The sequence below is a fragment of the Pan troglodytes genome, chromosome 15, assembly GCF_028858775.2.
Source record: "Pan troglodytes isolate AG18354 chromosome 15, NHGRI_mPanTro3-v2.0_pri, whole genome shotgun sequence".
Taxonomy (NCBI): Eukaryota; Metazoa; Chordata; class Mammalia; order Primates; family Hominidae; genus Pan; species Pan troglodytes.
The window spans coordinates 98,575,799-98,597,192 of record NC_072413.2 but is presented as its reverse complement, the minus strand read 5'-3'; the positions used below and the strand labels follow the sequence as shown (position 1 = coordinate 98,597,192).

Here is a 21,394-nt window from a genome sequence, read left to right as displayed (position 1 = left end):
AGAAGGCCAGAGGTGGCCAGAGATGTTGGTGGAAGAAGACTCGGTCCACAGCCCTGGGCCAGGATGGCTCCTGCCTCCTGCCCCCCAATCCTGGCTGGAGCAGGATGTCCCTGTCCACACCGTGCCTTTGAGGCTGGCCGCAGCCACAGTTCCATGAGCTGAGCAGCCCCTAGATCCCTTGCAGGCACTAGAAGTGGCTGGAACACAGAAGAATGGCGGAAATAATTTTCCTGCCCAGTGGAGTGAGGCAAATTTGTGGCCGCCTCTGTGGCCCCATTTCCAACAAGGGCAGCATGGGGCATCCCGCAGCCGCAGCCCTCCCGCCACCTCGCGTCCCTTTACAAGGAGCTCAGTGCCTGGCACAGAGGGTGCCCCAGCATCAGAGTCTCCCAGTTATTTGCCCCCAGGACCGAAACTGCAAATGCCTCCTGGACAAGCCTCTCGTTTGCCGCCTTATCCCCTGCTCACAGGGAAGATCTTCTGAATAGTCATGTGAGAAGTGGACTGGGGCTGGGGGTGCGTTTCCAGTCCACAGAAGAAGAGACAAGGAAACTGAGCTCAGAGAGGAGAATGTCTTGCCCAGGGCAGTCGTGGGCAGGCAGGACCAGGCCCGAGGTTTCCTGGGGCCCAGGCAGGAGGCCTGACCAGTGGCCGTGTGGACATCTGGGGGACGTACGGGTCACCCATGCCCTGACTGGCACTGTCCTGTGTAGGAGCCAGAAGAGCAGCAGATGCGGGCATACCCTCGAGGAGCCACCGTGAGGCTGGGAGGAGCGCGTATGGGCCCATTAAAGGATGGAGTAGCGAAGACAGGTGCGTCTTCTGGGCCAGGAAACGGTGGTCTGGACAGAGGTGGGGTTGCACAGAACGAGCTCCTCCCCCCACCATTCCAGGGGCCCTGGATCACATGAGTCTCTTTTTTTCTTCCTTTTTTTAAGAGACAGGGTCGTGCGCTGTCACCCAGCCTGGAGTGCATAAGAGACAGGGTCTTTCTCTGTCACCCAGCCTGGAGCGCAGTGTGTAATCACAATTCTCTGAAGTCTTGACCTCCCAGGCTCAAGTGATCCTCCCACCTCAGCCTCCTCAGTAGCTGGGCCCACAGGCACCCGCTACCATGCCAGGCTAATTTTTTAATTTTTACTTTTTGTAGAGATGGCGCCTCCTTATGTTGATCAGGCTGGTCTCGAACTCCTGGGTTCAAGTGATCCTCCCACCTCGGCTACCCAAAGTGCTAGGATTACAGGCGTGAGGCACCAGACCCGATGGAGCCTCTTTTTTTATGGGAATGTTGCCTCCTGTTTTGAGCAGGCACAAGGGGAAAGGAGGCTGAGTGTGTGTGCCTGTGGGTGGTCGGGGTGGAGGGCAGCCTGCAAGGGGAGTGAGGGAGCAGGAGAGCCTCAGCATCTGCCAAGAGGATGAGTCACATCAGAGACACCAGTGAGCCCATGGAAGGCCTTGAGTGCCTGGATGGGATGCGGCAGGCAGGCAGGTGAGAATCATGGCAGGTTCTTGAGCAGAGGAGGGGCAGGGTGAGAGGATACTGGAACAGACACAAGGCAGGTTTCAGAGACAGGGCCAGGCAGGAGACTACAGGGACTCCCCAGAAGGAGGAGGGAGTTTCTTGGCTGGGAATGGGGGATGTGGGGGCCTGCCGGGCTCTGGGCACCCTCGGCTTCCATCTTTCAGGCCAGCATCCCAACTCCACATTGCCTTGGTCTCCACCTCCAATCCATACCACTCAGGGCAGTGTCAGGCGAGCACAGCAGGAGTTGGTGCCCAGCCTCCAGGCAGCCTGGCTTGTGGCCATCCCTGACCTCAGGCACTGATTCTTGCCGTGTTCCTGCCACCTAAGGCTCTCAGAGGTCTGGGCTCCGTCTCGCTGCCCTGGAGTCCAGGCCCCTGCAGGACATTCCTCCTTCCACCAGCTTGGCAAGGCTCCCCCAGGCCCGGAGTCCTGCCCAGGGGCACTGGCCACACTGCCGCTGTCCGGATGCCACATACACCTGTGGGGCAGAGTGCAGAGGCAGGTGTGTTCTCCTTGTGGTCCTACTGCATTAACCACAGAGGAGCTGATCGGTGCCAGCCTCCGGCTCCACGCTCTGGTATGGCCAGCCCATGTGCCAAGGCTCTTGGGGAACCTTCTTCAGCCCTGCCTGCTGACTCCCCCTCACACTGGGGTTCAGCCCTCTGGTGTTCCCACGATCACTCCGTCCCTCCCTCATTCATTCATTCATTCAGCTCATCTCTGCCTGCACCTTCAGTGGTCTTAGCTTTGGGCGACAAGCCTCTGCAGGTTTGGGGAGGCACCGGGAACGAGGGCCAGTCCCGCCTGGAGGGCCCATGGTGGGGCAGAGAAGGACATCCCTGGGCAGGGACAGTCACTGAGGTCAGAACCAAGCTCAAGGGCACACAGAGAAACACACCAACTAGGGATCGGGGAGGGCTTCCTGGAGGAGGGGGGTGCCTGAATGGAGACCAAAAAGCCTAGCTGCAATGCAGGAGATGAAAGGGCAAGGCAGGCTGCTCCATGCTGAGGAACATCGTGTGCCAATGTCCCCTGGGGGTCCTTTGCTGTAGCTGTCGCTTGCAAGCTTGGCGAAGATCCTGCCGAGGAAGGGGTCCATGTTCTGCCTCCCGGCCAGGGCTGTTGGGATTGAACAGTACCTGGGTTGGGGCCCCAGTCTGGGCCTCTGGAGGAGCTGATGCGTGTCCTGGAGAAGGGACTAGGAGAAATGGCTGGGAGAAGACGGGAGGGCGCTGGTGGTTTCCAACCCCCTGAAACACTGTCCTGCCTCGGCAGAGGGGGTTAGCCCTGCCCCTGTGGGGCCACAGTTGTAGCTCAGAACTTTCTGGGCCACTGTTAAATGGTAGAGACTTCTTGGGGGGAATTTCTCATCACCTGAGGCATGCAAGGAGGGGCTAGATGCCTCTTTTAGCCTGATGTATGGTTTTGACTATGAGCCTTGCCGGGCATCAGCAGTGGGATAGGTGGGAGGGGCCTAGCTGGGAGCAATCTGGGAAAGCTTGCAAGAAGAAGCAACTTTGGGAGCTGAGATGAGGAGGTTTCCACATGGACACTCCACAGAAGGGCATCTCAGGATGAGGGAACTCCCTGTGCAAGGACCCGGAAACAGAAGGTATGGACAGGGATGATGTAGCCGGAGCTCAGCCTGGCTGGGGAGGGCACCACAGCGGCAGCAGGGCCGAGCCTGGCCCAGGACCTAGCAGGTGGGCCCCTGAAGGAGCCCAGGCCCCCAGGTGGCCTTGGTGAACCCCTGCTGACTGTTCGCAGCAGCACGCACACCCAGTGGCAGTTTCTGTCTTAGTGAGGCCACCTCGGTGCCATCCCCTGCTCTGTGTCCGCTCCCCTTGCCCAGGCTCAAGCATGGGAGGCCCAGGATGGTGCCCTCCGTACCCAGGCCCAGGGCATAAAGAGATAAGCCCAGTCACACTGAGATGAGATGGGATTTTGCTTGATAAATATTTGTTTGAAAATGGTTTCCCCTATTTACAGTTTTGAAGCCCAAGCCACAGCATCCAAACCACCTCCACCTGCTGGAAAGGCCTGACAGGGGCAGAGGCCCAGGGAGGAGGCCACTGCTGTTTCCCATGGAGACAGAGCAGGGCAGGCAGTGGGGTGGAGGCCAAGGGGCTCACAGCACCACCCCAGGAGGAGCAGTGGGCCAGACCCCTGGGCCTGGGACCTGCCTCGGACAGAGCACCTACGAGGCTCCCAGCTGCCCGTGCCCGCTTCCTACGGTCCCAGGCCCCCCTCATCGTTGCTCGATTTATTTTAGGAAATGCTCCCAGGACAAGCAGGTGAAGGAACAGGGCAGCAGGGTACGGTTAGGGTTAGGTTTGGGGTTGGTGTTAGGGTTAGGGTTAGGGCTGGGGTTAGGATTAGGGTTAGGATTTGGTTTGGGATTAGGGTTAGGGTCAGGTTGGGATTAGGCTTAGGTTTGGGGTTGGGATTATGGTTAGGATTTGGGCTAGTGCTTGGGGTGTTTTTGGCAGTGTTTAGTGTTAGGGTTAGGGCTGGGCTGGGGTTTGGTTTAATGTTCCTTTTGGGATTTGGTTTTGGGTTGGCGTCCGGGTTAACTTTAGCGTGTGGTGTAGGTTGAGGTTATTGTTTTCTGGCAGGACAGTGTTGGGGTTAGAGTCGGGTTTAGGGTTCATGTTACTGTTCAGGCTAGCATTGGGGTAGGGTTAAAGTTTGCTTTGGTTTTGGGTCCCATTAGAGTTAGGTTTAGCATTTGATATAGGTTGGAATTTGGGTTAATATTGCAGTTAGGGTCATTGTTAGATACACACTTGGGCCAATTCAGGGCCTTCTCACCACCTGTGCAGGGCAGCTGTAGCCCGATTCTGCAGGGGACTCCAGAGTTTCAGTTGGAGCACCTGTTGTTTGTGGGAGAGTGGGAAGATACCTCTCACCTTCCCATTCTCTAGGGCTCATAGTCAGAACCCTTGCTCAATCTGTTCTTGTGGGTGGGGATTGGAAGATGAGGCAGGGAACTGGTGAGCACGGCTAGCTGATGCTGGAGCCCCTGTATGTGGCTGTCCGCGGGTGCCTCACTGTCAATGACTTCCCTGACGTGCTGTCCTTTCTTTTATACTCAGCCACCAGGGCCAGAAGCCTGGCATCACACCAGGCTATTCCTATCCCCCCACCTCCATCCATCCATGCATTCTTTGGCACATTTAACCATGAGCCCCAGTGTGGTGCCACTTCCTGCCCTGCTCCCTGACCACGGTAGAGGACCACGCATCCCAGCGGGGAGATTGATGTCCACATCAACAGACAGATCAGATAGCTCTGGAACGCAGTAAGAGACACGCAAAAAACAAAATAGGGCAATGGGATTGAGCCATGGGGATGGCGATGTCAAACAGAGTGGTCCGTAGAGGTCTGAATGAGGGCAGGGGCCTGAGGAGAGGGTCCTCCATGGCCCCAGGGCATCACCTCGAAGTCCTGCCACTTTCATCCCTTCTTCCCAACCCAGCTGAAACCTTGCCTCCTCCAGGAAGCCTGCCTGATGCCCCAGGCTCTGCTGCACTGACTGTAGTTTCCCCATCTGCAAAAAGGGGCTAGTACCACTTCCCCTACAGGGGCATTGCAGGGATGCTCCCAGACCCACAACCAATGCCTGCTTTCTCTCCGCCTTCCTAGCTTAAGGGGGCTGGAGTGGGAAGGATAGAAGAGAGGGCAGGGAGGGTGGGGACGGGAGGTGCATGCAGCATGGGGGAGGGGCTCTCCTGGGGCCTTCCCAGGCAGGCCTGAGCTGAAGCCTGCAAGCTGCTGGAGCTGAAGCAGGAGCCGCCCCCACCCCACCCGCCCCTCCCCCGCCTCCCCAGCCATCTGTGGCGTTGGCAGCAGCAGTGCCAGGGCGGGCGGTGAACATTCTGGCACCATCTGAGCAGGACCAGCCTCTGGGGAAGGGCCGCAGCCCAGGAGGAGGCAATGTGGGCAGAGCCCTGCCTGTACCCCAGGTTCCACATCCCCCAATGGTGTTTGTCCCCTTAGGGACTGGGGAGGGAAGGGACACTGGAGCTGGCAGGCTGGGCCTCACTACCTCTCACAGGATGCCTCCACTGCTGTGTGCTGCCTGAATGGTGTCTGAACCTGAGAGGCCAGAGTGGAGGTCAGGACGCCTGTGCCTACTCCTGCTGGGGAGACTAAGGCACCCTGAGCAAAGAGGCTGGTCCCGTGGTGCACACCAGTGACGGTTTGGGCAAAGTCTGTCCACGCTTCGAAGGACTGGGAGAGCCCCGCCCTGAGCTGCCGCCTCTCATTTTGTCTTGACTGTGGTGGGGTGCACTTGGAGGCGCCTCCCTCTGTCCATTGGTTACCCAATCATGTCCCTGGGACCTGAGAGGGAGCAGAGACAGGACTTTGCTTGACACTAAGTGGCTCCAGTCAGCTGCTGGTTCTTTTTCTTGTCTCCTTTTTTTCTGGGTTTCCCCTCTTGCCTTGCTATCAGTGCCTTTTCTCAGCACTGACACTGCCTGAATGTAGCAATCTACTCCCCAGATTAAATGAGAGAGCGTAGAAACTGCAAAGCATACAACATACAGCATATAAGGATGGTGGTGATGGTAGCTCAACAGTGGGAACTCAGTGTCCCCAAACTGTACACTTTAAAAGTGGTTAAAATGGTAAATTTTATGTTTTCCATGTTTTCCACAATTAAAAAACAAAAATATACAAGGTACTCATTCGCAGCATCTTCTAATCTGCCATGTACTTGGAAATGATATAAGCATGTGTGAACCATGAGCCCATAGGTCCCGAGGGAGGATATGAGCGAAGCACACGGGCTTTGCCAGCTCTGTTTCCACCACGCAGGACCCTCCCTGGCTGCCAGTGCTCCTCCCCGGGTTCCCACGCTGGCTGCTGCTGGGCTGGCTGGGATGGAAGACCCTCATGTAGCTGGCACCCTCAGGGCTGCCCCTTGCCCGCTCTGGGAGGAGAGAGGAGGGTTCACGCTGCACCTTTACCAGGGTAGGACTGGCCAGCCTGGGCTCTACCGGGCAGGTCGGTGGGATGCTTCAGACTGGAGGGATAGGCAGGGGGCAACACTGGTCCTCCTGAAGCCACCTTCCCTTCCTGAGAGCTCCTTGGGGAGAAGGCAGGCCCTGGAAGCCACCGACTGGGGGCTCGGGCAGAGCAAGGGCAGGGTAAGGGGCAGCTTGGCCAGGAGGCACCCTTGGGAGCCAGGGTTTCCTCATCTGTAAAATGTGACTCTGCGAGGGCAGGAGCTTGGTTTCACTCGCTACTGTACCCCCTGGGGCCTACAGCAGGGCTGGTTGGTACACAGTAGGTGTCTAATAAATGTTGAGGGATTGAATGGATGGACAGATGAAAAGGTTGGGCAGGTCATTACTGACAGCCTCTGGGTTTCAAGGGCCCATTCACTCTGTCACTCACCTTCGCGCCCGTGCATTAGTTCTCTCATTTATTCATTTCCCCCGCCCCCCCAGCCCCGCATGCTCTACCGCACTCATTCATTCACGCGCTCAGCCATTCAAGCTGGCGCGGGTTCATTCATTCCCTGCCCCTCTGCCATTCCTCGCCTGGCCCCCGCGCACGCCGCACCCCCGCGCCCCTGCCCGGCCCTGCGCCCACCACTTGCGCCCCGGCCGGGCGCTGCCGGGAGGACGCGCGGGCTCAGCCGCGGCTGCGCGGGGCCGGGGCTGGCGGGGAGCCGGGCTGGGGGCGGGGGGCGGGCGCTCCCTGCGGGAAGCCGGGCGGGGTGGGGGAGCCCCGGCCGCGCCGGCTCCCGGCGCGCTCGGCCTCGGAGGGGAGGGGGCGGCGGTAGCGGCGGCGGCGGTGGGACCCGAGCGCGGCGGCGGCGGTGAGCGGCGCGGCTGCCCTGGGGCCATGTGGACTGGCGGTCGCCGGCCGGGCCGGCTGCGCCGGGCGGTGAGTACCTGCGAGCCGGGAGGGCAGGGCGCGGGCGCGGGCGCGGAGGCGGGGCGGGCGCCACCCACGCCTGGGGCGGTCCCTGCTCAGCGCGGGAGGTGGCCGGCCCCCCGCCCTGCTCCCCTCCGCGCTGCGCCCCCGCCGTGGAGGCTTCACTGGCCCGGGAGGAGCCGGGCCGGGTCTCCTGGAAACTGGGCACTCTCGGGTGGGGCGGGGATGCCCAGCCTCCGCGCGCCGCCGGGAGCGCCCGGGTCCTATCGCGGGGTCCTTGCGCCCTGACACGCGCGCCCCTGCGGCGGAAGGAAAGGAGGGACGGGTGACCCAGGGCGCGGCCGGAGGACTGGGGACCCGCCGCTGTCCCGGGCCGGTGGCGAGGGTGCGGGCAGGCCTGGACCCGCCTGCGTCTGGGGGCAGGGCCAGCCCATGCTTGGGAGGCCGGAGAAAGGCCCGGGAGCCGGAAGGAGGCTGGACCCGGGGCCGCCTCATTGAGCTTTTGCAGCGCGTGGGCGCGCACGAGCCTCGGACACCACCATCCCATTCAGTACCTCGCGGCAGGTACTATCCTCCTGCCCCTTTACAGGCGAGGAAACTGAGGCTCAGGGAGGCCAGGGCCTCGCCCAGAGCGTCTCAGCCGGCGCGCTCACCCTCCCTGAGCCCCAGCACGTTGGATGGGAATTTCTGCCCCAGCGTTTCCGCTTCCTGCTTGGTTTAGAGGTGTTTCCTTCCTCGTCTGTGCCCCACCCCATCCCCAATGTGGTTTCCTCGGGGCAGGAACAGCGTGGGCGACGCGCTGGAGTCTCCTGAGCCGGCAGAATGGGAGCAGAGTGGGCACCCGGGAGCGGGGCCGGATGGATAGGGAGCACTGCACGTGCAAAGTCCGCATGGCCAAGGTCGGCCACCAGTGCAGACTGGGGGTCCAGGCCTGGGGGTATGGGTGGGGCGGGGTCTCCACAGCCAGGCTCCGTCGGAGGCCCCAGTGCTCTGGCTCTCTGGAGGCCATGGACAGGTTCTTTTCCTTCTCTGGGCCCTAGTTCCTCTGCCTGCCAAGAGCAGCAGAGACCCCCACTACTCCCAGGGCCAGGCTCCCACGAGGACTGTGGGCAGAAGCCCCTAACTGCGGTGTGCAGCCCTGCCAGGCTGGGCTTGGTCTTGCCAGCAGGGGCAACTGGCCGTTGGGGGTGGCTCTGCCTGGCATCTGTGACACACAGGGCGGGGAGACGGCAGCGAGGGGCCCAGCAGCATCCTTCAAACCCTTAATTTTCCCGACTCTCACTATAATCAGGGCGGCTTGGAAAAGCAAGCACTGTGGCAGATGCGGCTCTGCCCGGGCTCAGCACGCGGGCTCTGGGCGATGGGTGGCTGCGCTGCCGCCAAGGGCCCTCCCCAGCTTTTGTCTCATATTTATAGATTCCAAGGCTCCGCGTTCCGTTTGTCGTCAAAACCTGGAGCTGTTCGCACCTGGGAGCTGAGTGGGGAGGGGAGGGCTGCCTAGAACCTCAGCCTGGAGGATGAGTTTTCCATGGGCTGGGGTGGAGTAGGGGGACACCTGTCAGAGCCCAGGGCTGGAGAGAGGAAATGAGCCCTAAGCAATCTGGAAGATCTTCCATCCACTCTCCCAAGACTTGGGTGCAGGGTCTGGCCCACATAGCTGCCATTTATGGAACGCCTGCTATGTACTGGGCCCTGGATCAGCATTTCCACGCATCATCTCCACGGCAACACTTTGAAGGAGCTTCCCTACTCCTGCAGGCACTCCTGATGCTGAAGAGTGGATGGATGGATGAATGGATGGATGGATGGATGGATGGATGGGAGGGAGGGAGGGATGGATGGATGGGAGGGATGGATGGATGGGAGGGAGGGAGGGAGGGATGGATGGGAGGGAGGGAGGGATGGATGGATGGGAGGGAGGGAAGGAGGGATGGATGGGAGGGATGGGAGGGATGGATGGATGGGATGGGATGGATGGATGGGAGGGAGGGAGGGAGGGATGGATGGATGGATGGATGGATGGATGGATGGATGGGAGGGATTGACTGAAGCTCATGAGTCCATGGCTATTGGACACAGTCCACAAATCATTACCCAGGGTCCCAGGAGGTGGGGCCCAAGGGCTGAGTAGTTGCTGAACAGATGAAGGTGTCAAGGTGTGTTACAGGAGCCTGGCCCAAGGCCTGAAGGTGATGGGGAGAGTGTAGAGTGTTCAAGTCTCAAGACTTAGAGAGGCTGTGTCCTGCTGGAGTGTGGAAGCCATGGCGGTGGGGAGGTGTGGCTCCTCCCCCTAAGGGAGGTAAGGATCCCTGGGACAGATGGGTGGGTGACCCTAGGACTCGCCGTGTTGGTCTAGAATCACCCCGCATGGTTCTCTTCTGACTCCCCTTCCTGCCGCAGAGCTGGTCGCTAGCCTTAGTGGAGAGGCCTGGACGGAGGTCTGCAGCCCTGGGTTCTGGTTCCTCCTCTGCCGCTGACTGACTGTCTCCTCTCTAGGGCTCCGTATCAGAAGCTTAACACCCATTACAGTCAGGGGAGTGACTTCTGTGGCCTGAGAACAGGCATCAGATTGTAGCCTGTGGTGGGAGAAGCTGGCCAGAGGTGTCTCTATTGCTTTAATCATTATAGGAATGAATGAATGAATGAATGAATGAATGATGAATGACTAAGTGTGTGAATTCTACACTCACCTAACATGCTGTACCTAAGCACCCACTCTGCACTGCTCATTGGGGTCACTTAGGTGAGTCTGACACAGACCTTGCCCTCCACGAGTCCACAGTTTGCTGGGAGACATGGACCTTGGCCAGTACGGCAGGAGTCAGGAGCTGCTGGGGCTCTTCTCTCCCCTCTAGCCAGGAAGGGAACTCAAAAGTGGCCCTTGCCTCAGCAGGCCTTGAGTCTGGAGGACAGTACAGCAGCCTCTGTGGTCTGCCTGGGGTGGGGATCAGCCAGGGCCCAGCTCTGAGCCAAGCAGGGGAATTGCAGTCATTGGTTCAATCAGCAAGCCCTGAGCCCAAGTCAGGGATGGAGATGGGTCAGGCCTGGGCTTTGCCTGAGGAAGCCAGACATGGAAGCCTGGTCATCCCACAGTGGGTGCATGCTGGGATTAAGAGGTGCATGAGGTGGAGAAGCAACGCAGGCATGCTGAAGGGCATGCATGGGTGGATGATACTGTATGGAAGGGAAGCACTAGCAGGATAGAGCAGCGGATGGATGGGTAGAAACCTAGAGGGATAGGCTGGGCGCAGCGGCTCACGCCTGTAATCCCAGCACTTTGGGAGGCCGAGGTGAGTGGACCACCTGAGGTCAGGAGTTCAAGACCAGCCTGACCAATATGGTGAAACCCCGTCTCTATAAAAATACAAAAAAAATTAGGTGGGTGTGGTGGTGTGCACCTGTAGTTCCAGCCATTTGGGAGGCTGAGACAGGAGAATTGCTTGAACCCAGGAGGCAGAGGTGAGGTTGCAGTGAGCCGAGATCATGCCACTACACTCCAGCCCCTGGGCAACAGAGTGAGACTCCATCAAAAAAAAAAAAAAAAGGAAGAAAAACGAAAGAGAGAGAGAGAAAGAAAGAAAAAGAAAAAAGAAAGAAAGAGAGAAAGAGGGATAAATGGATGGGAAGAGAGGTTGATGGATGTAAGTAGCAAGATAGGGATGGATGGGTGGACAGATGGAAAAGTTGATATGGATACAGGACTGGATTGATAGAACAAAATATCAATGGATGATACATGGGTGGAGGGAGGGAGACTTCTGATACACAAGGCAAGATTGGTAGATGAATGGATGGGAGGATCTTTGGATGGATGGATGAAGGGATGGATACATAAATGGATACAGGTAGTGCCTGGATGCTGGGATGGGTGGATGAATACTTGAATACATGTCCATGAATGACGGACAGAGGAATGAATGGACACTGGAAGAGTGAGTGCATGGATAGGTGATGAGTGTATATTGACGGATGTGTGGATAGAGGCCTGAGAAGGCAGCTCAGTGCACAAATGGATACAAAGCAATGGATGCATGGATACGAGACACAAGTAACAGAGGAATGGACAGACATGGAGGGATGGGCAGGTGGACAGATGGAGACGGGAGTGAGAGGACCAGTGAACAGATGAGTGCCCATCAGCGGGTGATGGACACGGAGACAGAGGGATGTGTTGGTGCGTGGATGGCACCTGTAAATGGGTGAGCGGTCACAGGGGTGGATGGTGAAGGATGGTTGGTTGAATGGGTGAAGCTTCAGGTCACTCATGCCTTGATTTCCCGGATGCCAGTGTTTTGCTCACAGACCCCCATGTCCCTCTGCTTCAGAGACATATACTACGCAGGCGCAGGGTCAGGAGGGGGCTGATCAGACAGGGAGACTTAACCCCACCTTGACTTTGGTGGGAGAAAAGCCAACGCAAACTAACAGCTATTTGGCCTTTCCAGGCCCGCGTTGCCCTGGAAGACCCACTCAGGAAATAAGGAAGAAGCAGTGAGACCCCTTCTAAAGGTCAGCGGCCAGCCGGGGTTCCTACAGGGGTGTCCTTGCCCAGGGATCTCCCTGGAAGACCTGGACAGCTGTGTACATGTCCTATCTGAGGAAGAGAACTGGGGCAGAATTCATGTGCTGACGGCACAACCTGTGTTGGGTGCTGGGGAATGGGAGACATCAAGACCGTGGCTGCCCTTGGAGATTCTGAGGCCAGCGTGGAAAATCCAGGGACAGCGGGGCAGGTGATTAGGAGCACAAGTGTGCGGATTCCCAGAGCCTCAGTGTCCTCAACTGCAAAAGGGGGATAATAATAGACACTTCTGACCGGGCGCGGTGGCTCACGCCTGTAATCCCAGCACTTTGGGAGGCCGAGGTGGGCCGATCACGAGGTCAGGAGATCAAGACCATCCTGGCCAACATGGAGAAACCCCATCTCTACTAAAAATACAAAAATTAGCTGGGCATGGTGGTGCATGCCTGTAATCCCAGCTACTTGGGAGGCTGAGGCAGGAGAATCGCTTAAACCAGGGAGTCAGAGGTTGCAGTGAGCCGAGATCGCGCCACTGCACTCTAGCCTGGCAGCAGAGCGAGACCTGTCTCAAAAACAAAAGAGAAAAAAGAAAGAAAGGAAAAAAAATAAACTTCTGTGCTGGGACGAGGGGAAGGTTGGTAAAGGTGACCACACCCCTGCTGGCCTATGCTGCAGCCCCTGGCGCATGCCCGCACCATGGGGGTTTACCCGACACTCCTCAGAGCCCAGTTCCCTCCTCCGTGAAGCGGGGTAGCTGTTCCTAACTTTCAGGCCTGCTGTAAGAATGAAGCGAGGTGACATTTGGCACTGTCAGCAGAAGCCCGGCATGCCTGCCCACTCGGCAGGGTCCGCCCAACATCCTGTGGCCTGGTCTTCCTGCTCCAATCCCAGCAGACAGTGGGCAGCCTCATGCCCCTTCTCTCCGAGCTGGCAGGGGCCAGCTTTCCAACCACAGGGGCAGTGTGTGCCAGGCAGCAGGAGAGGGGCTTGGGCATCTGGAGAGGAAACGGGTGTGAGTGCCTGACCTTTGGGGTTCTGTCCTGGGCCTGACATGCCCAAGCCATGTGACCTCCGACGGGTCACTGCACCTTTCTGAGACCCAGCTTCTTTTAGCAGAAAATAGAGCCTTTGGCTGTCCTGATGCACAGAGGCGGGTGGGGATTTGGGGTGATGACGCATGCCCAGCACGGAGCTTGGCACGCAGGAGGGGCTTGGGAAGCAGGACTGAATCAGATGAGTCAAGAGGCAGGGGCTGCGGTGCCAGGAGCCGGAAGCCCCTCCAGGAGAGGTTGTCCAGGCTGCTGGTAGGTGAGCAGGCCCAGGCCGTGAGCCCACGGCAGCCAGCAGCATCCTTAGAGCCTCAGGCCCAGGCGCCTGAGAGCCAGCAGGTTGTTATGACAACGGAAACTTGCCTGATGCGGCCTGAAACTCTGGAAGCAGCTCAGAGGACTGGTTGGCCAGAGCCCCCAGAACACTCCTGCAACCATGCGTGCTAGTGAAACGGCCACATCAGAGCCCCAGTGCTAATGACTACTGAAGTCCCTTGCTCATGCCACTTCCCAGCACTGCCATGGGCTGAGTACTGCCCCACGCCCACCTGACAGATGAGGAGGGGATGTGGCTTGCCCGCAGGCCTGTTGGAGTGTTGGAGAAGGGATTTGAACTTGGATCTGCCAGCCTCCAAGTCTCTTTCCCACTGGTAATAGGGCAGGGGCTGAACGGCTGCTGCTGGGGAAGGGCTGTCCGGGTGTAGAGGGGCGACTGTCGGGGACCATAGGGTGGGAGGAGGACACTGTGGCCTCCCGAGAGCCTGAGATCCCTCCCCTATATTCTCATCCTGTTTCCAGTCACAGTAGGCCCACACCAGGCTGGGGATGTTTGTGAACTGACAGCCTGAACCTGCTATGCCATTCATTCAGTCAGTCATTCAAGAACTACGCATTGAGCACCTGCTATGTGCCAGGCCCTATGCAAAGAGCTGGGATACAGTGGAAGTTACATTCTACGGGGGGACACACACACAGATAATAAATAATTGCAAACATTAGTTACAGTTGGGGGCCAGGGCTATAAGGGGCTGCTGCAGGGGTACTTGATCTAATCTGAGGGACAGAGGGGGACAGGCTGTGAAACTGGGACCCTGAAGGTCAGCTGGGAATTAGATGATGGGAAGGAGGGGAAGGGAGAGAGTGAGAGTGTTTCTGGCAGAGGGAAAGCAAGTGCAAAGGCCCTGAGGTCAGACAGAGCTTAGCACATTCAGGACCTGAGAGACGTTCCTTGGCAGGGGGGAGCACGGGGCGGGAGGGTAGCAGAGAGAGAGAGAAGACACCAGCAATTGTCAGGGCCTTGCAGTGTATATGAAGGTGTGACGTTGTCTAGTCACCTGGCTTGTGATTTTTTTTTTTCTTTATTTATGTATTTATTTTTTAGATAGAGTCTTGCCCTGTCACCCAGGCTGGAGTGCAGTGGTGTGATCTCAGCTCACTGCAATCTCTGCCTCCCGGGTTCAAGTGATTCTTCTGCTTCAGTCTCCCAAGTAGCTGGGACTACAGGCAGGCGCCACCACACCCAGCTAATTTTTGTATTTTTAGTAGAGATGGGGTTTCACCATGTTGGTTAGGCTAGTCTCGAACTCCTGACCTCAGGTGATCCGCCTGCCTCGGCCTCCCAAAGTGCTGGGATTCCAGGCGTGAGCCACCGCACCCGGCCTGGTCTGTGATTTTAAAAGGTCACACTCGCCGTGTTTGTGGGATAGGCCGGGCTGGATCCGCATCGACTCAGGAGGCACAGGAAGGGATGATCGCAGATGTCCAAGTGAGACATGGTAGTGTCTGGTACCAGCAAAGTGATGGTGAGGATGCAGGGAGGTGGCCAGGCCTGAGAAAGGCTGAATCTCCAGGGCCTGGCAGCCAGGGGCGGGGACAGGGAAGAGGGAAGGAAAGAGTTGAAGCGGCCCCTGTTCCTGTCTTGGGTGGCTGAGGCCATGGTGAGGCCACGCACTGAGTTTTGCAGACTCAGTCAGGGGTGCTTTGGGCATTCAGAGAGGTGTCCGGCGGAGCTCAGAAAAGCAGGGGTCCTCAGCACCTGATGGAGGCATCCAGACAGAGCCCAGATGTACAGCTATGAGCATGCCACACAGGGCCTCAGCCTCGCTCCAAGCAGCACCAGAGGCCAGGCCAGGGATGGTGGTAATGCCTACCAGGCCAAGGGCCTGGGCTGCCACCCCTGGAAAGCCTTCCTTCAGTCTAGCAGCCTAAAGCCGCATCCTAGGAAGGATCTCTGTGTGGGGTGCAGTGGGCAGGCGTGTCTCCCTTCACACAAATGATGGAGGGTCCAGGTCTGGCTCTAACCCTTCTCTAAGTTTATCTCCCTGACCCCACTCCCACCTAACTACACCCGAGGCCTCCATGTGCCAAAGGCTCTTGCTCATAGCGTTAACAACTGCTTTTTCTCACCCTAACCCTGTATATCATTGGAGAATTGCACATAGCTGCTACCAACAGAGATGAAATAACCATAGCTTAAAGACAAGAGGTTATTTTTCTTTCAAGTTAAAGAAGTACCAGAAGCAGGCCAGGCACAGTGGCTCACGCCTGTAATCCCAGCACTTTGGGAGGCCAAGGCAGGCGGATCACCTGAGGTCAGGAGTTCGAGACTAGCCTGACCAACATGGTGAAACTCTGTGTCTACTAAAAATACAAAAATTAGCCAGGCATGGTAGCAGGTGCCTGTAGTCTCAACTATTTTGGAAGCTGAGGCAGGAGAATTGCTTGAATCTGGGAGGCGGAAGTTGCAGTGAGCCGAGATCATGCCATTGTAATCCAGCCTGGGCAACAAGAGCGAAACTCCATCTCAAAAAAAAAAAAAAAAAAAAAAGTACCAGAGGCAGATGATGCAAGGCTGGTGTGATGATGATTCAGTGGTCATGAGATATCCGGATTCCTTTTGTCTTTCTGCTCCTCCATCTTTTATATATGGCTGCTGCCACAAGTTTGTCTCATGGTGCAAAATGGCTGCCACAGCTCCAGCCATCACTTCCATGTTCTAGAGAAGAAGCAGGAGGTTGGTGAATGGGAAAAAGACACAGGCTGGCTGTCTGATCTTTTCTGCAGAGCTCTGCCAGCAGTCACACCCAACTTCTGTTTATAGTTCATTGGCTACCTCCTGGCCTGGGAAAGGTGGTCTTTTAGCCGACTACCCTGTATCTCAAAAGAAAATGAAGGCTCTGTAATAAGGATGCATGGGAGGACTGTGGGCTGCCCGCAGCCTCTGCCACCCCCTTCCATTTGCTGGTTTGCTGCAGTTCCAGTTTGCCCTGCTTCAGGCCCAGCACTCACGCCATCATGGTGGCCACCGTGGCCATCTGTCCACTGCCTGTCCTCTGTGCCCCTGCACCATGCTGCACCGCACCTGGCAGAGGAGATGTGAGAGTAGGAGAGGGGGAGGCCCAGCCTAGGGCCCTGTGCACCATGGGAGCTCACTCAGGGCGGGCTGCCTCCCCAGGCAGAGCCCAGGACACGACCTTCCCCTCTCTAGCACTTTCTAAGCCCTGAAGCTCAGCTCTCATTTAGTGAGAATCGATTTGGGGGTGGGAGGCCGAGAGGCCCTGCCACTGGATCAATGGGCAGGCGGGCATCTGGCTGGCAGCCCTGGCCTGTGACGACGGGAGGCACAGCCCCCAAGAGGGCACAGGGATCCCAGCCCCATGGGAGGAGAGGAGTGGGTGACGGCGCTCTTGGGGAGCCCGGACCTTGGACTGACTCAGGAGGATGCTCTCAGGGGCCAGCTCCCAGGCACGGGGCTCTAACCCTACCTGTCCCAGGCAGGACGGCTACAGCTCCCTCCTGGAGCCCGGGACAGAAGCCCCCATCAAGGAAGCGCACAGACAGGACCTTCGAAGCCACATGCCAAGCCCCAGCCAAGGTCGGAACCCCAAGGGCAAAGCATCTTGCCACAGCTGGGCAGCTCGGTCCAGCCAGGAGATGGCCCGGGTGTCGCCAGCCCAGCCTTCCTCCCCAGAGTCCCTGAACACAGGCAGCCGGGCTGTCACTGGCTCCCTGGCACGCCTGGGCCGCTGGCGGGAGGCCAGACTGCCCTTCTCCAGGTTCCTGGATGAGGTCACTGTGCGGGTTCTGGACCCTGGGACCCTGGAGGCCTTCAGGGTGCCCAGAGGCCGCAGCCCAGAGCCCTCTGCAGTGGATCGAGGCCAAGGCCTAGCCCAGGAGGCCCTTACAAGAGCTGCAGCCCCAGGGGAGAAGGACCCAGCCCTGAGCTCCCAGCTTTCTTCGGAGGCGGCCACTGAGGCTGCAAGCAGAGTGGGGCCAGGCCAGGCCGTGGGAACTAGTGGGCCTTGCTTGGGCAGTGGCAAGCGTGGAGGCCGGACTGCCTCCCCTTGGAGGTCTCCAGGTCGGGTGAGTCTCAACCCCAGAGGTCTCTTCCCTCCCCATGTGCCGCTTCCCCACAGGTCCTGGCTGACCTGCTCCGAGTTCCCTCCCCACACCCCATTTATAATATTTGTAACGGGAAAGACCTTAATTGCCAAAAGAATGAATCTCTAAGGTGAAATTTCTGGCTTTGGGGCAGGCAGACTATTTCTGTACGGAAGGCACATGCATGAACAGTAATGATAACAATTATAATAATCCCCTCCCCACTGCGGCAGAGCCTTGGTGGTTTACCTCGGGCTTTCCCGTGATTATCCTTTTACATTTTTGAACCTGAGGCAACCCCACATGAGGCAGACTGTCCCATAGGCCTGTCAGGCAGCTTTCATAGCTGCCCCAATTATATGGAGTTGGAAACTGAGGTTGTGAGGGGCTGCCACTTGTCCTGGGTGACACAGGTAGTCCGTCCGGGCTTGGGCTGTAGAGCTCTTTCCTCATACCCCGCCCACACATGCACTCTGGCCTCAGACAGATGGACAGGTGGATGGGCAAAAGATGTGGTGAGATTTCCTTGGCTGTCCTGGTGATGGAGCTGTGCAGAGCGTCGGGCAAATGGGACCTCATCCAGGGGCTGGCACCCCCACCTTGGTGCTGACCTTTCCTGCCCTGTACCATCTGTGTCCCCTGGGCCAGGGAGGGTCCTCGTGGGCTGCCCGGATGTTGCTCGTGCCCCAGTTCCACCTTCTCCCAACACAGGATGGAGACGGAGGCCGTGGGATGGGTTTGTGGGATACCAACCTGTAGCCACCCAGGAAGGCTTTCCTGCCGGGAGGGGGGCTGTTCTGAGGATGAATTCCGGGTGAGCACGGTGACTCTCGCTGAGTGATACTCGCCGAGCATTGACTAGTGTTCTCAGCTTCTGACCCCCAGCTTGGGCGCAACCCCAGGAGGTCGGCGCCATCATTATGTCCCCAGTGCACGGAGGAGGAGGGAGGTGGAGGAGCCGGGTTGGGCCCAGGCACTTTGCCCTCCACCTCTGCACCTCTGCCACCTGTGTGCTGCTGGCCCTCAGGTGGCCTGCTCTGTCCAGGGATGGCCAGGGACAGGCCGGTGGGTGGGAAGTTCTGGTGATTTGAAGCCCTGCCAGCCCTTTCCCTGTAGGTCTGCATGGCCAGCTGGGGCCAGGCAGCTCTGGGTGGAAGTGCATCTCGAGGGTCAGTGGCCTTCTGTGTGACTCTGGACAGGTCACCCATCCTCATCATGCCTCAGTTTCCCCAGCAGTGAAAAGTCAGTCATGACCACAGGCACCTAATAAGCATTGTTTCCCCGCCTGCTCCTCCAGGCGTGGTGAGCTGCGAGCCCCACTTCTCTGCTGCTCTTGGCTCCGCTTACCACGCAGACCGTCCTCTGGGGACTGCTGGGCCCCGGGGGAGTCCTGGTGCCACCCAGGCCCTGGAGGATTCCATCCCAGGGCTTCTTGCACATATCTCTTGGGGCCTCAGGGCCTGTTGGGGCCCAACAGTGTGTTCAGGGGGCGAGGCTGCACCCTGGGGCCTGGCCAGAGTGGCCCCACCCAGGAGCCCAGCTTGACTCCTTGAAGCGGGAGGTGGCATCAGCCCCAGCAGGAGGGGCTGGACCATACCTGGCCTTGGAGGCCCCGGTCTCCAGGCCTAACTCCTGCTGCACCCCACCTTCCCCCGCCAGCCCCCCAGGATCGTATCTCATGATGGGTGCCAACTCTGAGCCCCCCAGCTCCAGCCTCAGATCAGATACAGCAAGCCTGAGAAAGTGATCCTAGGGTCAGGCTCATTCTATAAACCAGGCACTGAGGCCCGGAAGGCTGAGTCCAGCAGAGTCCTGGTTGGGCTGTGCCCTGGCTCAAGTCACACTCCCCCCAGTGTCTCCATGGGGACATGAGAGATAACTGGGGAAGGACCCTGGCCCAAGGTAGGGATTCAGCCGCCGGGATGATGGTGGTGATAAAGATAGTGATGCCAGCCCTTCACAGGGGCTTGTCTGTTGATCTGAGCACCCACTGTGTGCCTCGTACCTTCCTGGCCTGGACAAGCCTGTGTCCCCAGAATGCTTGTTGGAGGGGGTGGCTCTGGGGAAGCAAGGCAGATCCCTGGCTTCCAGTCACCAACCTGCAGACCGTTTCTTGAGAGACAATGCCTGGGGCTCCACCATGAACCACTTCTGGGAGGAAGCTGCTGCCCCAGGAGGGCCCTGGGTTTCAGTCCTGTCCTGTGCTGTCCTGCCTGGCTGAGTGACCACGGGTGAGTCTCTGGTCCTCCTCTTCACTGGTCAGCAAACAAGAGGCTCCTGTAGAAGGTCTCTAGGACCGCCGGTTATCACAGACTTGGGACTGAGCCTCATTTATACTAGTGTGAATGACTCGATCCAATGTTTATCTGAGAACAAAAGTCAAGAAGGAGCAGGAAGCACAGGGCCAGGGGCATGGCCCTGGGTGGGGTCATGACAGCACCCCCAATGCAAGTCCCCAAGGCTGCAGTTGGATCCTGTCTGAGAGGCTTTCCGGCTGAGTGACCTTGAATAAGTCACTCTGCCCTCCTGGCCTCAGCCTCCCGATAATAGGGAAAGCTCAGATGTGGATGGTGCCCTTCCTGAATGGGGGACCCCCAAGGTGCCTGGAGAGGGGGCAGCTGCTTCCCAGCCCCGCTGACTGTTGCCACGTGGGAATGTGGGCCGACGTTGCCAGATCTTCCAAAATTTTCAGTAGAAGCCAAAAATACGGATTTTAAAATGTAAACTCCCAATTTTTAAATGTTGGCTCAAATGTTTAAAAAAAAAAAAAAAAACCTTTGTGCAGGCCAAATACAACCTGCTGGTGGGCCAGATTTAGCTCCGGGAGGCCAGTTCGCAGCCACCAGCCTAGCCTGGCGGCACCGGGGCACAGCTGGGAAAAGGGAGGCCCTGTATGAAGTCACACAGAGCCTAGACAAGACCCAGGGCTCAGGTCACAGGTGGGACAGGGTCACCTCTGCAGCCGAGGCCAGGTGCCCAAATTCCCCAGGGGAAGGACATTCTTGGCCCCATCTGGGGACAGCCCCAAGCCAGGGCCTGGGTTCAGATCCTCAACTTGCCGGGTAACCCAGGGCAAGCACTCTTCCCTCTCCCGTTGATCAGATAAGGCCAGGAAAGCCCGCGGCTCATTTGGGACTGCAGCGGAGGCTCTGGGGAACCCCACTATGCGCCCAGCACCAGCAAGGCCCTTGGGGATGCCTGGGGTTCACGAGGCCCAGGCGGCTCTCCGTCCTTGTCCTACCTGTGGGTCAGCGCATGACACCGATGATCCCGCTCTCCTCCTTGAGACAGCCCCCGAAGGACCACCTCCACCCTTAATGCAGACTCTCCTCCCACCTCCCACCCACCCTTTCCCAGTCTCCTTGGCCGGTCCTGCTCACCTCCTGACCCCCAACAGTGGCAGAGTCCCGGGCTCCGTCCCAGCCCCTGTCGCCTCCCACCGTGGCTGCCCTGGCGGCCTCCCCAGTGCTGCGGCTGTGTCACCTCTGATCTGGCCATTTCCAGGTTCACATCTCCTGGAGCCTCCCCTGAACTCCAAGCCCATTTCCCAGCCCTTGGTGTCTCCCCTGGGATGGCCAAGGGGCACCACCAGCCCTGAATTCCCCATGTTCCCCTGCTCAACATAAGGTCACAATGCTTCTGTCACCTCAGGGGTTCTCTTCCTTCCATGTCTGCTTCTAGACTGCCTGGGAGTCTGAGAATCCCTCCCACCTCCACCCCAGGCCCCGTGGGCCTGGCTGGATGCCCTGGGGTCCTGCACTTGCCCCTCTCCACACAGCGGTGTGCCGGAGACGCCCCCATTCATCCCTCCAGGGGCTCCCATCCACCTCATGGCAGAAGCCAAGGTCCTGATGAGGGTGCACGAGGCCCCGCACCCCAGCTGCTCCTTCCCACTGGTGACTGGGATGCTTCCCAACTCACCAGGCACAGCCGCAGGGCTGCTCCTCTAGTGACCTCCCAGGACTCACCCGCCCCTCCTCTGGCGGCCCCTTCGGGACTCACCCGCCCCCTCCTCCGGAAGCCCCTCCC

General features: G+C 58.6%; 1 protein-coding gene across 2 annotated transcripts in view; it reads left to right on the top strand.

Moving 5' to 3' along the window:
* The first annotated feature begins 7,229 nt into the window (after window positions 1–7,229).
* BEGAIN (brain enriched guanylate kinase associated) overlaps window positions 7,230–21,394 on the top strand; it is a 50,811-nt gene continuing 36,646 nt past the window's right edge. For both annotated transcript variants that reach the window (XM_054666305.2, XM_016926729.4), the window contains exon 1: window positions 7,230–7,423. In XM_054666305.2, the coding sequence (XP_054522280.2) occupies window positions 7,382–7,423 (42 nt within the window). In that variant the 5' untranslated portion in view covers window positions 7,230–7,381. The remainder of the gene's footprint in view (window positions 7,424–21,394) is intronic.